Source organism: Rissa tridactyla, chromosome W (assembly GCF_028500815.1).
Source record: "Rissa tridactyla isolate bRisTri1 chromosome W, bRisTri1.patW.cur.20221130, whole genome shotgun sequence".
NCBI lineage: Eukaryota > Metazoa > Chordata > Aves > Charadriiformes > Laridae > Rissa > Rissa tridactyla.
The window spans coordinates 26,429,541-26,443,537 of record NC_071496.1 but is presented as its reverse complement, the minus strand read 5'-3'; the positions used below and the strand labels follow the sequence as shown (position 1 = coordinate 26,443,537).

The 13,997-nt window shown below is 39.0% G+C and overlaps 1 protein-coding gene across 1 annotated transcript; it reads right to left on the bottom strand.

Moving 5' to 3' along the window:
- Positions 1-3,069: 3,069 nt before the first annotated feature.
- Positions 3,070-12,842, bottom strand: LOC128901930 (amyloid-beta A4 precursor protein-binding family A member 1-like; the record flags this gene model as incomplete). The annotated part of the gene is made up of 6 exons (XM_054184078.1): positions 3,070-6,468; positions 7,741-7,881; positions 8,518-8,637; positions 11,261-11,473; positions 12,247-12,426; positions 12,759-12,842. Coding segments are annotated over 6 exons (810 nt in total), but the record flags the coding sequence as incomplete, so codon positions are not given.
- Positions 12,843-13,997: the final 1,155 nt, after the last annotated feature.

Sequence of the window (13,997 nt, the reverse complement as noted above, 5' to 3'; positions counted from 1 at the left end):
TGAAACAAAGCCGCATATCCCCTGCTGACAGAGAGAGACACTCCTCACTTGGCAGACTTTTTGGCAATTAATCGTAGATGTGGTCAGAAACAACCCACTGGTGTTTCTCCTTACAGGGGAGTTGCATCTTCTGGTGCTAATTCTGAAGATGTTCTCAGTGACAGAGGACACCTGCAGACAGACTGAGCTGAAAGGAGAGGGGAGCTACTTTACCCCGAGATAAGAGTGAATTTCTTGGCTGCGTAGCTCTGATGTGGGAACCAGCAGTGATTTATGGGCTGCTGAGACTGTCCAGATTTGTGTTAGTTCAGAGAGTTCCAGCAACTGGTGTTCCTCCTCCTATAGGAGGAAACACACAGGTAATTAATTACTCCAAGTTCTTGCAGGCACCTGCAGCAGCTTTGTCATTGCATAAATTGGTTGATAAGGAGAATTAGCTTCCAGGTGAAAGTGAAAACTCTGACTAATTCCTCTGAGTTAATTGATAACTGAAGTAATCCACCTGGAACTAACTGGTAGCTGGCTTCCTGTGGTTATTAGATGATTTTCATCAAAAAAATAAAGAATCTCCATTAAAAAATTGGACAGACTTTTTGAGTCCATCCCTCTGGCCAAAACCAGAACAGGTAGTACGTAAAGCCACGCTTCAGCTCTGCCCCAAACGGTCTCATGATGACTGAAATGAGTAAAAAGGTTTCCTCGTATCCTGCATATTTAACTTTTTCCCTTATGCAATATGGTATGATGTCCACTGCTTTCGCAATGGAAAATCTAAGAGGGTTTTGATCTACAATGCATCTTTGAAGAGCGCTTGGAAGTTCAGAACATTTCCTAATATCAAAGTATGTTTTTCTTCCCACCAGATTTTTAAACACAAATCAGTGTTGATACACACTGACCTCACTTTAAATTCATTCAAAAATGAATGATTTACGTTCTGCAGAAGCACAAAGGTTTGATCTTTTTGCTTGCACAAAGTGACTGGGAAGAAGGTGAAACAGGATGACACTAATTTTAGATGTTGCATTTTTTCAAAATCAGAGCATCATTCACATTTGACAGTAATAAACTAAAACCATCTTTGTTTCAGCCTTTAAAAAAAGCTAGAACAAGTGGAGTCGGTGGTAATCCCATGGGAAGAAAATACAACTCTTTCCAGATTTGTTAGGTTTAAAGATATAAATCATCCATCCAGCACAGGACTGTGAGGGGTGAACACACAGCTCTGAATCTGACAACATATTTCCCCTGTCCTTATTAGTGAACATCAGATGAATATGTCAGTATGAGCATGCATTCTCCAAAATCTCCAACATACCTTTATTTTGAAAAATAGCATCTTTTGACCTGCCCTCCCTGGCAGGAAAACTCATCAAGACAACGACTATATTAACGTCACGTGGCTTTGGTGAGCAGTCCCCAGAACTGTTCCTGGGATGAGCAGATCAAGTGTCCTGTGTATTTTTGGTGAATAATGGTCAGCAGAACCAAGGTGTCAGCATGAGTAGCAACGAGATTCAACCCAAGATGAGAGACACCTGAATTGAGGTGTCTCTGTGTGTGTGCTAAACACCTGAGCTCCCACCAGAGTCATCTGAAATATGATTGATGCAGGTGATCTGAGATACTGTTCTAAGAGATGGAGCCCAAAGTCATGGATTAAATGAACTCAACAGAGGGATGGCCCATAGACTAAGGGAACAATATCTGTGTGTATGCGTGTGTGTGAATATATATATATATATCAAAGACAGGGAGAAGTGGTGGTGATTCATTGGAAAGTGTAAGATCTGGGCATGATGTAGATGTTATAGAATAAGGGGTGGATAATATCCTGATTCCAGTGAGGATAGGATTAATTTTCACAGGAGGGAGGATGGGACACAGGAGGGTACTGCCAGGTTGGTATTTGATACCATGTGATGCCATGCCTGGTATATAGCTGGGAGAGGTAGCTGCAGGGGCCTTGCCTTGTGGCGTCAGGTTCCAGTTGGTGAGTGGCTGTACATTAATTGTGCTTTGTATATTCCTCTATCAGTATTATTGTCATTTTTCTCTTTCCTTTGCTGTTCTGTTAAGCTGCCTTTATCTCAACCCATGAGTTTTGCCTTTTTCTTCTGATTCTCCCCCTACAGTGGAGGGGTGAGCGAGTGACTGTGTGGTTCTCTGTTGCTAGCTGAGGCTAAATTATGACAATAGCCAATTCCTTATCCATCTAACAGTCCATCCATCAAACCAATATCTTGCTAGTGTAGCAACAAGAATGTTGTGGGGATCAGTGTCAAAGGCCTTACAGAACTCCAGGTAAATGACATCTGTAGCTCTTCCCTTGTCCTCTGATGCAGTCACCCCATCATAGAAAGCTACTAGATTAGTGATTAGTAATAGGAAAGAAGCTGTTTGTACTGGGTCTATATGGGACTGAGTTAACTTTCTTCATAGCAGCCTGTATGGTGCTATGCTTTGCATTTGTGGCTAAACCAGTGTTGATAACGCAGCAGTATTTTGGCTATTGTTGATCAATGCTTGTACAGAATCAAGGTTTTCTCTCTTTTTCTCCCCCCCCGCTCCTAGCAGGCAGACCGGGAGTGAGCAAGAGATGGGGAGGGAACACAGCTGGGACAGCTGACCCAAACTGACCAAAAGGCTATTCCATACCATAGGATGTCATGCTCAGCAATAAAATCTCAGGGAAGAAGGGACATTTGTGGTTATAGCATTTGTCTTCCCGAGCAATTGTTACATGTACTGAGGCCCTGCTTTCCAGGAAGTGGCTGGACATCTGCCTGCTGAAGGGAAGTAGTGAATGAATTCCTCTATTTGCTTTGCTTGCATGTGCAGCTCTTGCTTTCCCTATTAAATTGTTATTATCTCAATCCCTGAGTCTTCTTGACTTCCTTCTGTTTTCTCCCTATCCCGCAGGAGTGGGGAATGAGCGAGAGCCTGGGTGGGTGTTTTGCTGCTGGCCGGGGTCAACTCACCACACTGTTTTATAAGTGGAAAAACACGTTTAAAGTTAGACAGTGAAATAACACTTCTGCCATATGCATTGTGTATTTAGTGAATGTATTTATGGAAAGATCCACATATGGCAAGAATTATAAATGAAAGCTGGGACATAACCTTAGCTAAGTAATTGATATAATTTAGGAGCAGTTGTGTCACTGATTACTCTAAAACAATGCTGTTTTAAATACATAGTTAATATTATGTGTTTGATTCTGCAGATGCACGTATACATTACTGCAAATTAAATGACAGAAGAGAAATTTGGACACCTTCTTAGCATACGTTCATTCCGTTTTGGCAAGCCACTTCCTAAATTATTATCAGCAAACTCTCAGCCTTGTCTGAAGTATTTTTGTTCTGTATTTTATTGTTGTAATTCTTATAGACACTAGTGCTCTGCTAAATAAAGGAATGTAGCACAGTAAACAGATCACAACAAAATAGATAGCAACTCCCCCTCAACCCAAACTCTCCCCCCCCCCTCCCCGAAACCATTGCAGCTCCATTACAGAGAAAGGGTCAAAGACATGTGACAAAAAACATCAGAGGAATTACATTCAGATGTGCAGACTCACATTCTAGGCTCATTTATATATATAAAGAGAGAGATCACCAAGTTCAGTGTTTACAAAGAACAATATTGTTACAAATACAATACTATACTTTTCCCAATACTTTATAATAATTCCTATTCAACCTTTTTACAGAACAATAATACAAGAGAGTCTAGGCACTGCACAAAATATGTACAAGAGATCTCATGCACATTGCCATCTTCAGAAGCTGATCTCATTTAGAAAATTAATGAAACAACACACAAAAAACCCCAAATCTGGAAATTCCAACCAAATGTCAAATCAAAACAAGATTCAAAACAAGTGGGGAACTTGCTAATAAAAAGGATTTTTCATTCTTTATGTAAACATTGAAGCATTAATAAAAATGTATGAAATAGTGAAGAAGGAATGTAAAATGGCAGTTCATTCTGTTGAATTCATGGAGAATTCACACATCTAATCTAATAAACTACTGCACTACTGTACTGTACTATTCCTTTTGAGCTCATTTTTCTTGCAACTATCTTTACTTTTGCAAACTGAAATGGTGGGATTGTTTACAAGACTTATCAGGAGTGCACACTGTAAACTTCCCAGTGTAGAAAGCTTATACGCATATTAAAATTAATTGGAACAATGAAGATTCTTCACTAGGCTCCAATCCTACAAGCATTCGCATGCTTAGTTTTAAGCATCTGTTCACCATGAAGTCAGTGGGTTAGGTACTCAGGTGCTTAGAACTAGGTATAAGCTTGATTGCAGGAAAACAGCCTTGTTTTTAATGATTCAATTTTTTGCGTGCTTAGGTTTTCTTCATCTCCTGCTGAAGTCAATGGGAAGACTCCTCAACATGAGTTGGACAGAACCACAAAAACAACATGTGAAGTTGAGGGTGTAAAACACACCAGTAATCAGAAGTGTGATTGTCTTCAAGACTGTTGGGTTTCCTCAGGCAACTTATGGAAAGGCTTCACTGTATATAACCTATTAAATAGTATGTGGTTATATACCATATTTAGATAGATTACTATATTTATAAGAAGTTATGAAAAATTTCAAATTATCTCCATAAGCCAGATGTCTACAATTAAAAACTCTAATCACAAGTCATTCACAATTTATTTACATCAGTCTGATAGCAGAGGTAAATACTAACCTGGAATACTAACACCGTTTGCTTTCAAAATCTTCTATTTCAGAGATCAAGATTAAATTATGCAACAAGAACTGCAATAAATCAAGTCATTGTACGCTACTTTCAAACTAAAATGCATTCACTTACTACAATAGCTTATGCTCAGTTCCATTATCTCCCTTACTGCCCATTGAAATATAAAGCTTATTTTCTCTCTCTCTGTTCAGCTCATGTATGTCCGTGGTTTCTGAAAGGCAAAATAAACCTCTGACCACAGATGGAAACCAAGTTCTCAGATAAAAACAGTTTTCATGGGTCTCATCAACAGAAGTGTACATGTGTACACACACATCCATGAAATCTCTGGAATAAAGTCCAGGTATCATTACTAGTTTCCAAACACAATGCACTGCACGGTCCATTCCACAGTAATTGAGAAACTAATGGCTATAAGCATCACACCATTTTCAAACAAAAAGGACGGGCTTTTTTTTTTTCCCCATACATGTTCCAGTCTTGTTTTTAATCACACCGAGCCTTATGTCATAATAAGACACCAGAGAAATTGTTGCTTTGAGAAAATTTGAGGCATAAGTCTGGCCTAAATATATGGTTCAAATTCAGTGTAAACAGCAGTATGCAGTATGGACAGAATGTAGCTACACAAAATGGAATGTTTTCTTCTTGAGTAAAAAGAGCCATCAGCTACTTTATTCTTTTACTGTTTTTCCCCTTTGTTCCTGATATAAGTTATAGACCAATCAAATCCTGCATTTCATGCATCTATACATTTCTTCTTCATACAAATCCATGTAGTACTTACACATCCTCTGTCATATGAAAAAACAAATCACAAATTAACTTATATAACAAAATAAATAATTTTTTTCCCACCTTACCTTTACTTCTCCCATTTATCTATGTCTAAAGAAAAATGTCAATAATACTAGACATCTTTCAACAAAAAATACTTTTAAACTGGCTCAGTGTAACAAAATTACTTAGAACAGTGCGCAGACCTATTATTTTCAAGATTCATAAATATCAAGCACAATTTAAAAATGTCAGTATACACAAGCACACAGTTGTGTGCACCAAATCTGTAATTAAGAGCTTAGAATGTATAGCTTCTCAGCAGAGCCCCTCAATATTACTCTTGCTGGATATTTAGAGATCACTCCCCTCCTCCCTCATTTAACCTCTGAAATGGGCATATAAAAGACACATTGCATTTGAAAAATAAGTATTTTAAAAATTAGAAACCTGGGGGGACCTAACTGCAAAATAATCACATCTCCTGAATTATTTGCTGAAACATGTCAAAATTGCATTGTCTGTACCAACTCATGTAGCACCTTTTGGGGTGAAGAACAGAAATTAAAGGGTGTGCATTTGAACAATGGGGTTTATGACAGCATCAGTTACTCATTCTTGATAGGCATGTAAGTCGTCTTTTTGTGAATCTTACCAAGGACACTGCTGCTGCTATTTACTCTGTGTGTGGAATTGCATAAAGCTTTACTTGTATAGAGATGCAACCAAAAAGTCTCATGGCTATATTTTCCCTCCCCCTCTATACACAGCAAATGTTGGGAAGAGAGAAATGTATCTGCAGACACAAATGTAGTACTAGAAACAGAAGCAGTAATGAAGAAAACTATCCTTCATGCATGTTGTGAAGGTGAGGTGTCAGCCTTAGATATAAACTGGTTGTTCTTGCGCAGTCAACAGTCTGTACATAGCAGCTGGCATGGTCTTCATATGAATCTAGAAGGTAATACAACATGTTAATCAATACTCCTATTAGGCATGCTACCAAAAACATGAGTGTCCATAGACATCCAGAGGGACCTGGACAGGCTTGAGAGGTGGGCCCATGCCAACCTCATGAAGTTCAACCAGGCCAAGTGCAACGTCCTGCACCTGGGTCATGGCAATCCCAAGCACAAACACAGGCTGGGCAGAGAATGGATTGAGAACAGCCCTGCAGAGAAGGACTTGGGGGTGTTGGTGGACGAGAAGCTCAACATGAGCCAGCAATGCACGCTCACAGCCCAGAAGTCCAACTGCATCCTGGGCTGCATCAAGAGAAGCATGGCCAGCAGGTCGAGGGAGGTGATTCTGTCCCTCTGCTCTGCTCTTGTGAGACCCCACCTGGAGTACTGTGTCCAACTTTGGAGTCCTCAGCACAGGAAGGACATGGACCTGTTGGAATGGGTCCAGAGGAGGGCCACGAAGATGATCAGAGGGCTGGAGCAACCCTCCTATGAAGACAGGCTGAGAGAGTTGGGGATGTTCAGCCTGGAGAGGGGAAGGCTCCGGGCAGACCTTATAAGCAGCCTTCCAGTACCTAAAGGGGGCCTACAGGAGAGATGGGGAGGGACTCTTTATGAGGGAGTGGAGTGATAGGACGAGGGGTAATGGCATCAAACTGAAAGAGGGTAGATTTAGATTGGATATTAGGAAGAAATTCTTTATTGTGAGGGTGGTGAGGCACTGGAACAGGTTGCCCAGGGAAGTTGTGGATGCCCCTTCCCTGGAGGTGTTCAAGACCAGGCTGGATGGGGTTTTGAGCAATCTGGTCTAGTGGGAGGTGTCCCTGTCCACGGCAGGGGGGTTGGAACAAGATGATCTTTAAGGTCCCTTCCAACCCAAACTGTTCTATGATTCTATGATTCTGTGATAGCCTAGGGAGTACTAGGGAAGAAACTAGCTGAGGTAACATAGGAGAGAAGCGAAAGGGAAAGACTGAGAATTCATATCCACTGGGGAAAAAGGTTTCTCTAAGCTGTTGAGTATCTATCAACCATCTCAATTTTATCTGAAGTTGTGGGCGCTTCAATAATAAGAAAAACCTTGGTGGATCTCACTCTCACTTCTAGTATTAGAATATAGTATATACTATATATATATAGTATATACTATATATTAGAATATAGTATATATAGAATATAGTAAATATGTTTGAACAGTAACAACCCAAAAGAGGCAATGATGATAAAATATGCAATACTGTCTAGGCACACTGTTTGCTCCTACCTCACCAACAGCATTTGAGAGAATGTGAACAATTTTCTCGTGAGATGTTGCTACAACACTCTGCCCATTGATTTCAATGATACGATGGCCAACTCGTACTCCTCCTCGCTCTGCTATACCTCCTCTCATAAGGCTACAGATCTGGAAGGGAAAGGACAAAATTATCACAGTTTTGATATGGAACAGAGGCTTTTGACCACAAATGATAATTCAGTATTTAAATACATGTGTTTGCAACAAAGTCTAAAATGTAGTGGATCACTGATTAAAAGTAATATTTATTAGCAATCGAGTACTACACATTCTCTTCCAAAAGCAAAAGAAAACATCCACCAAAAGCTATCTGTATTATACTTGTTACTTCATGGTTTGAAAATTTAAGAGTGTATGAAGAACCATAGTTTACAAAAAGTTCAAAGTGCATAAGCCTTGCATTAAGAGAGAATCAAAGACAGACTCTTTCTTTTGAGACCGTATACAATGGTGTGGTCAGAGACACAAATGATACAGACTGAAAGCAGCCTTCTCCATACACTTTTGTTTAACCTAAACCAGCCTTTTTGCTCCTCTGGTTCTGATGCTATGAAATAAAGTTTATTTTCCTACTTTTAACTGGGGAAAAATTCAGATGAATAACTTTGACCAGTTCAGCTTTTATATCTTAGACTTAAAATGTGTACTGAGCCCCTGCTGCAGTGAGGGAAAAAATACAATTCAGCACATATGTAAACTTTAACATATGTAAAAGCATCACCAGAAGGTCTGGAAGCTACTTACAATCCCATTCTGTACACTGAAGCCTAACTGGTATCTGAGGTCAGGTCTCCTGATCAAGACTGTGGTTACCGGAGGACATCTAACTACATTCAGTTTAACTTGGGCTTGATTTTTCAAACCCTGCAAAAAATAACCATCACCATGAAAAATGCTGACAAAGATGGGGTGAAAAAATTTAACATGAGCACTAGGAAAAACAATGCTTAGAATGTTAATATGGGAATAGCCCTAAATAAGCAGTTCTTTGAATGTATCATTATGAAACAGGATTCCTGAATACCAGACACAAGCAACAGGATGCTCAGTGAATTGAACAATGCAGTATAAACCTCTTCTTGTCAAGAAGCTGATGTGGTTGTTTTAAGAAATCTAGCTTCCTGTTGGCAATTTCTTCATTTGAGAACAGAAATTATTGTTCTTAAGGAAGCAAAGGAAATAAAAAGCAGGTCTATGCAGTTGACCAGAAAACTGCCAAGCATTCTGTCTGGGAAATGAAATTTAAAATATGCAGCTAAGAATAGATAGTTACACATAAGTGGTTTTCCTGGCGTAGTTATATTAAATTCTGTAATGCAAACGTCAAGTCCATGTATAAGCAATATTCACATTTATGTTACCCCTCCCTTCTAAACTGGATTTATCACATTCACCATTAAATCTTTGCTACCAGAAGAACTAAATGAAGAAGGAAAACCCAAACATAAAAGTGGAGATAAATGTAGAGTCTGACTGTTACACATATTCAAGCGTTCAGAGCTGTGTCTTGCAGATAAAACCAACTCCAATGTTACATTACTTTTTTCCATACAACATATAGAACTGAACACACATTACTCTGAAATGTTGGATTTACACACATTTAATGTTCAATAAACAGAACCCATATGGGAAAGAGATGCTATGTAGAGAGTATGGTAGCTTCAAGCTTCAATCATGTTAACATTTATCAATTTCAATGCCTGCTTTTGAATTTCTTCCATATGAACAAGGTCAAATATGGGTCCCATTGAAAACAATGGGTTGCCTGCCACTGACTTCAACAAGATTAGGATTTCATTCAGAAAAATAACTCCTATTACAGCTAAGGTAATATACTGGTGTCTCTATATGCAGTTTACTGCTGCTGATTTTGTTGAGCTTAACTCTAGACTTGGTACTGACTTGAAACTGACATTCTGCTAGGATGAAAAGTCAATGCTTCTAACTGCCTTCTAATTCCCTGAATCTGTTTCTGATAGTAGTTAGCACAAGATGCTTCAGAAAAAGACATAAGTAGCATAATACAATTAGGGAATAACTATCACATATGGAAAGTTTCTTCCTAGACCTGTCAGTTTGTAAATGGTTTATAGTCAATTAGCAGCAAGGCTTACATCTCTAATTTAAAAATAACCTTATGTGAAGTAATCGCAAGATATTCTCCTCATCTATATAAAATGCTTTTTTTTTCATAGGAGTCCTTATAGCACACGAAAAGTTTACAATCTTAGGATATTTCTGTAACACTGAAATATATACTTGGGTGACTGATATTTTATTTGGGAGTTCATTTGTGTTATCCAAAAATGTTACATAAAAAGTTCTAGAAGCATGGCTATAAAGACTACCTTCTTAACAGAAAGATAAATGGATAGCAGCCTCATGTATCCATGAAAAAGGAGTATAAAGGCCTCGTAAAGGCAGGAGACAGCAAAGCTAGATTTTTTATTGTTTTCATTTTCAGAAAGTACAGAAGATTCTTAATGCATCACAGCAAAAGTCCATCTATATGAGAAAAGTATACATCAGTTTTAGAAATAAAACTGATATGGAACTAAAACCAAGTATGACAAAGCTGATAACATGAAGGATGGTGAGCTTTGTTCCACTGAAGTTGGCACAGAGATATATAAGGGATTTTCCTGTTTCAGGAAAAAATAAAAAAGAGTGATGTTACCAAAGTTTTAATACACTGCATTCACAAGATATCATTTGAATTCACTGAATCCAGAATGGCTGGTCTCAGAGACTTAAATATCTATTACTTGTCAGTGCACGGTGTTTACATTTTCAGAAACCAGAATATCAGATCTTTATAGCAAATTTTTTAGTTCAAGCATTAAGAAAGGAATCCATGGGCAACAAAGACATACTTATTTATTTTGTGAATTACTAAACAAACATTTTTTTACTGCAGAACACCACTACCCAGCAGGGACACAGAAGGATTTCTATAGTCATATATAGTATTACATTGCATGTGTACATGCTACAATATGCAGCAGTTCTGTGGTGATTGACTTTTTCAATAGGTAACCCAGAAGACAATTTAGCTGAATTTGCAACATTCTCAAAGGTTGCATCTTTCCCCCTCCTGAAACACTGATGTTTAAATACACATTCTGTTGTATGTTGCATCTACCCCAGAGACTCTTCATTTCCAGTTGACTTGCTTGCTTTTTGCATTTACATGCTCTCATGTCAATTAAAAGAAAGTTCTTCCAATTAAAAAAAATCCCACCATTTAGCCAAGTTCAAAGAAACAATATACTTTCCAATACACTCAAGTTGCATAGCTCCCTTCTTAGGTCTCAGAAAATATGTAAAACAGAATTTGCCCTCTCCTTTAAGGTCATCAAAAGGAAACTGCTATAAAATGCACAAGATCAGAGTTAACAAACAACAAATAGTTCTATACTTTTTGCTCTCCCACTACTCCAATAAAGGTTTTAAAACATGTAATATCCAGGAATATTCTCTGTACCTTTATAATGCTCTGGCATGTTGAGAGTGGTAAGCCAACCAAACTGGTCCCATTAATTGACATGATCTGGTCCCCTATATTTAGTTTCCCAGACTTCTCTGATGGTCCTCCATGCATCATGTTGGCTATAATAACTGTAGGCAAAATGGATCCCCATCCAGATTCCACAATCACTACACCTAGAATTTCTCCCTTTTGCTTTTCAATGTAAACCTGAATCATAAGAAAGAGAGTTTCAAACAAAATCTTTTTTCTCATCTATGAAACTGATGAACACCCCCCTCTATGTTTCCATATAAACAAACACAGGCTTCTCATTTGCAAAATGCCTTTCTTATTCGAAGGGAAAACACAATAGGGTATATAGTTTAACACAGTTTAAATGCCTTCAACCATCAAATAACATTAAAACTAGAGATTTTTTTAAATTCAGAATCCCGCCCAAATAGAACTCATCTGTTCATATGGCTGGAGGGAGCTGGTACAGAAGAAACCCTGGCATGATGGACTTTGGTGGACAGAACTATATGTCAGGGAGGGATTTAAAGTACTTGTGACTGTGTTTTCGGAAACAATTACCCATGTGTTGCAGTGTTACACTACTTCATCTTTAGTAATAAAACCAGCATCAAATATATAGCCTTTTAAAATCTGGGGCCAACCACTCTTATCAACCTCAGTGCCTCCAAAATTTTTATACTGTCTACTGTATATTCACTTCACTGACATGTAATGTCTCAAATGTGAAAATTTTTTGGTAAAAAGAACACACAGAGTCAGTAAATCATTCAACTATTGATAAATTTAGGGTTCACTGCTTGCTTTTAAAACAGAATTGCCCACAGGATAAACCTACTGGGAAGGACAGAATTTACCTCATTGAGGTTATTTATTGGAAGCACTAATAGCTTTCTAATTGTTGCCAGTACAGGTCTGAACTCAGGATACATGAGCTTAATGGTGTTATGGAAAAAAAGCAGACATACATCTTTGCAGTTTTCAGATTTGGAAAAATGAATCAGGTCATCATTGTACATGTCCTGGGTATTGAGCAAGTCACTATATTCCTTCTGGCTTAGGTCTTCTGGATTGATTCCATTTGCCCTCAGAAATTCCTGGTAGGCCACACTAAATGCTTGACCTATAGACTGTGCAATCAGCTGTGCCTGTAATAATTCCCAAAGAAGAAAAGAACATCAAACATTCCAATGGTTTCATTCACTGACAATTTCTCTGTTATAAACATGCTACAAAATGGTTCATGCCTACAAGTTAAGGAACTGTCATAAATTTTTTAAAAAGTGAACCTAAAGAAATAATTAAAAAGCAAAACAGAATGTCAACATATTCATCCACACAGTGAACCCTGCTGAACAAGTAACTACACATAAGAAACACAAGTAAAGTTTTCCTTTCACAGCTAACTACTGCTAACATAAAGGTATACCCATTGCATTACTTGAAACTGAGACTCCAGAGGGAGAACTTGAGCTCTCACCTGTGATAGTTTTCTCTTCTGGCACAAAGGCAAGCCATCAATAAAAAGCCTTCTAGAAAACACATGACAGCATTTTAAAAGATGATGATGAGGCCTTTAAAAGAAGGCAAAAGTATCTTGGGCTGCATTAAGAGGAGTGCTGACAGCAGGTCGAGGGAGGTGATCCTTCCTCTCTACTCAACACTGGAGTCCTGTGTCCAGTTCTGGGCTCCCCAGTACGAGAGAGACATGGACTGGAGAGACTCCAGAGAAGGGCCACAAAGATGATTCGGGGACTGGAACATCTGACATGTGTGGAGAGGCTGAGAGAGCTGTGACTGTTCATCCTAGAGAAGAGAAGACTCATGAGGGATCTTACAGAAACATATAAATACCTGATGGGAGGGTGTAAAGAAGATGGAGCCGGGCTCTTTTCAGTGATGCCCAGTGACAGGACAAGAGGCAATGGGGACAAACAGAAACACAGAAAATTACACTTAAACCTAAGAACACACTTTTTTACTGTGAGGGTGTGGTTGAATACCGGAACAGGTTGCCCAGAGAGGTTTTGGAGTCTCCATCCTTGGAGGTATTCAAAACCCAACTGGACATAGTCCTGGATAAATTGTTCTAGTGGACCTTGCTTGAGCGGGGGGGGGGTTCAACTAGACAGTCTCTAGAGGTGCTGTCCCACCCCAGCTATGCTATGATGCTATGGTATTTCCTACTCTTTCTTCTTGTCCATGCTTTCCTTTAAAATTCTCACAACCGTGTTTGAAGTTACTCTCAGATAAAATATGTAAAGGGTGGAAACAACTGGCCCATTGATCAAATCCAGCCCTTAATGTGACTGGAAGCAGCCCACGATCATAGAATCATTCTGGTTGGAAGGGACCTCAAAGGGTCTCTAGTCCAACTTCCTGTTCAAAGCAATCAGCTATGAGGTCAGACCAGGTTATTCAGGGTTTTTAGTCAGGTATTGAAAAATCTTCAAGGATGGACTATATAACCTCTCTGGACAGCCTGTTCCAATACTTGACTGTCCTCATGATGAAAAAGTTTTTCCTTGTATCCATTCCTTTCTTGTTTCAATGTATGGCCGTTAGCTCTCATACTCCCACCATACACCACTGTGAGGAGCCTGGCTCCATCTTCTTGATCTCCTCATGGATATTGGAAGGCTGCTGTTAGGGCCCCCTGAAGCCTTGTCTTCTCCAGGCTGAACAAGCCCTTGTCCCTCAGCCTCTCCTCATAGGGCAA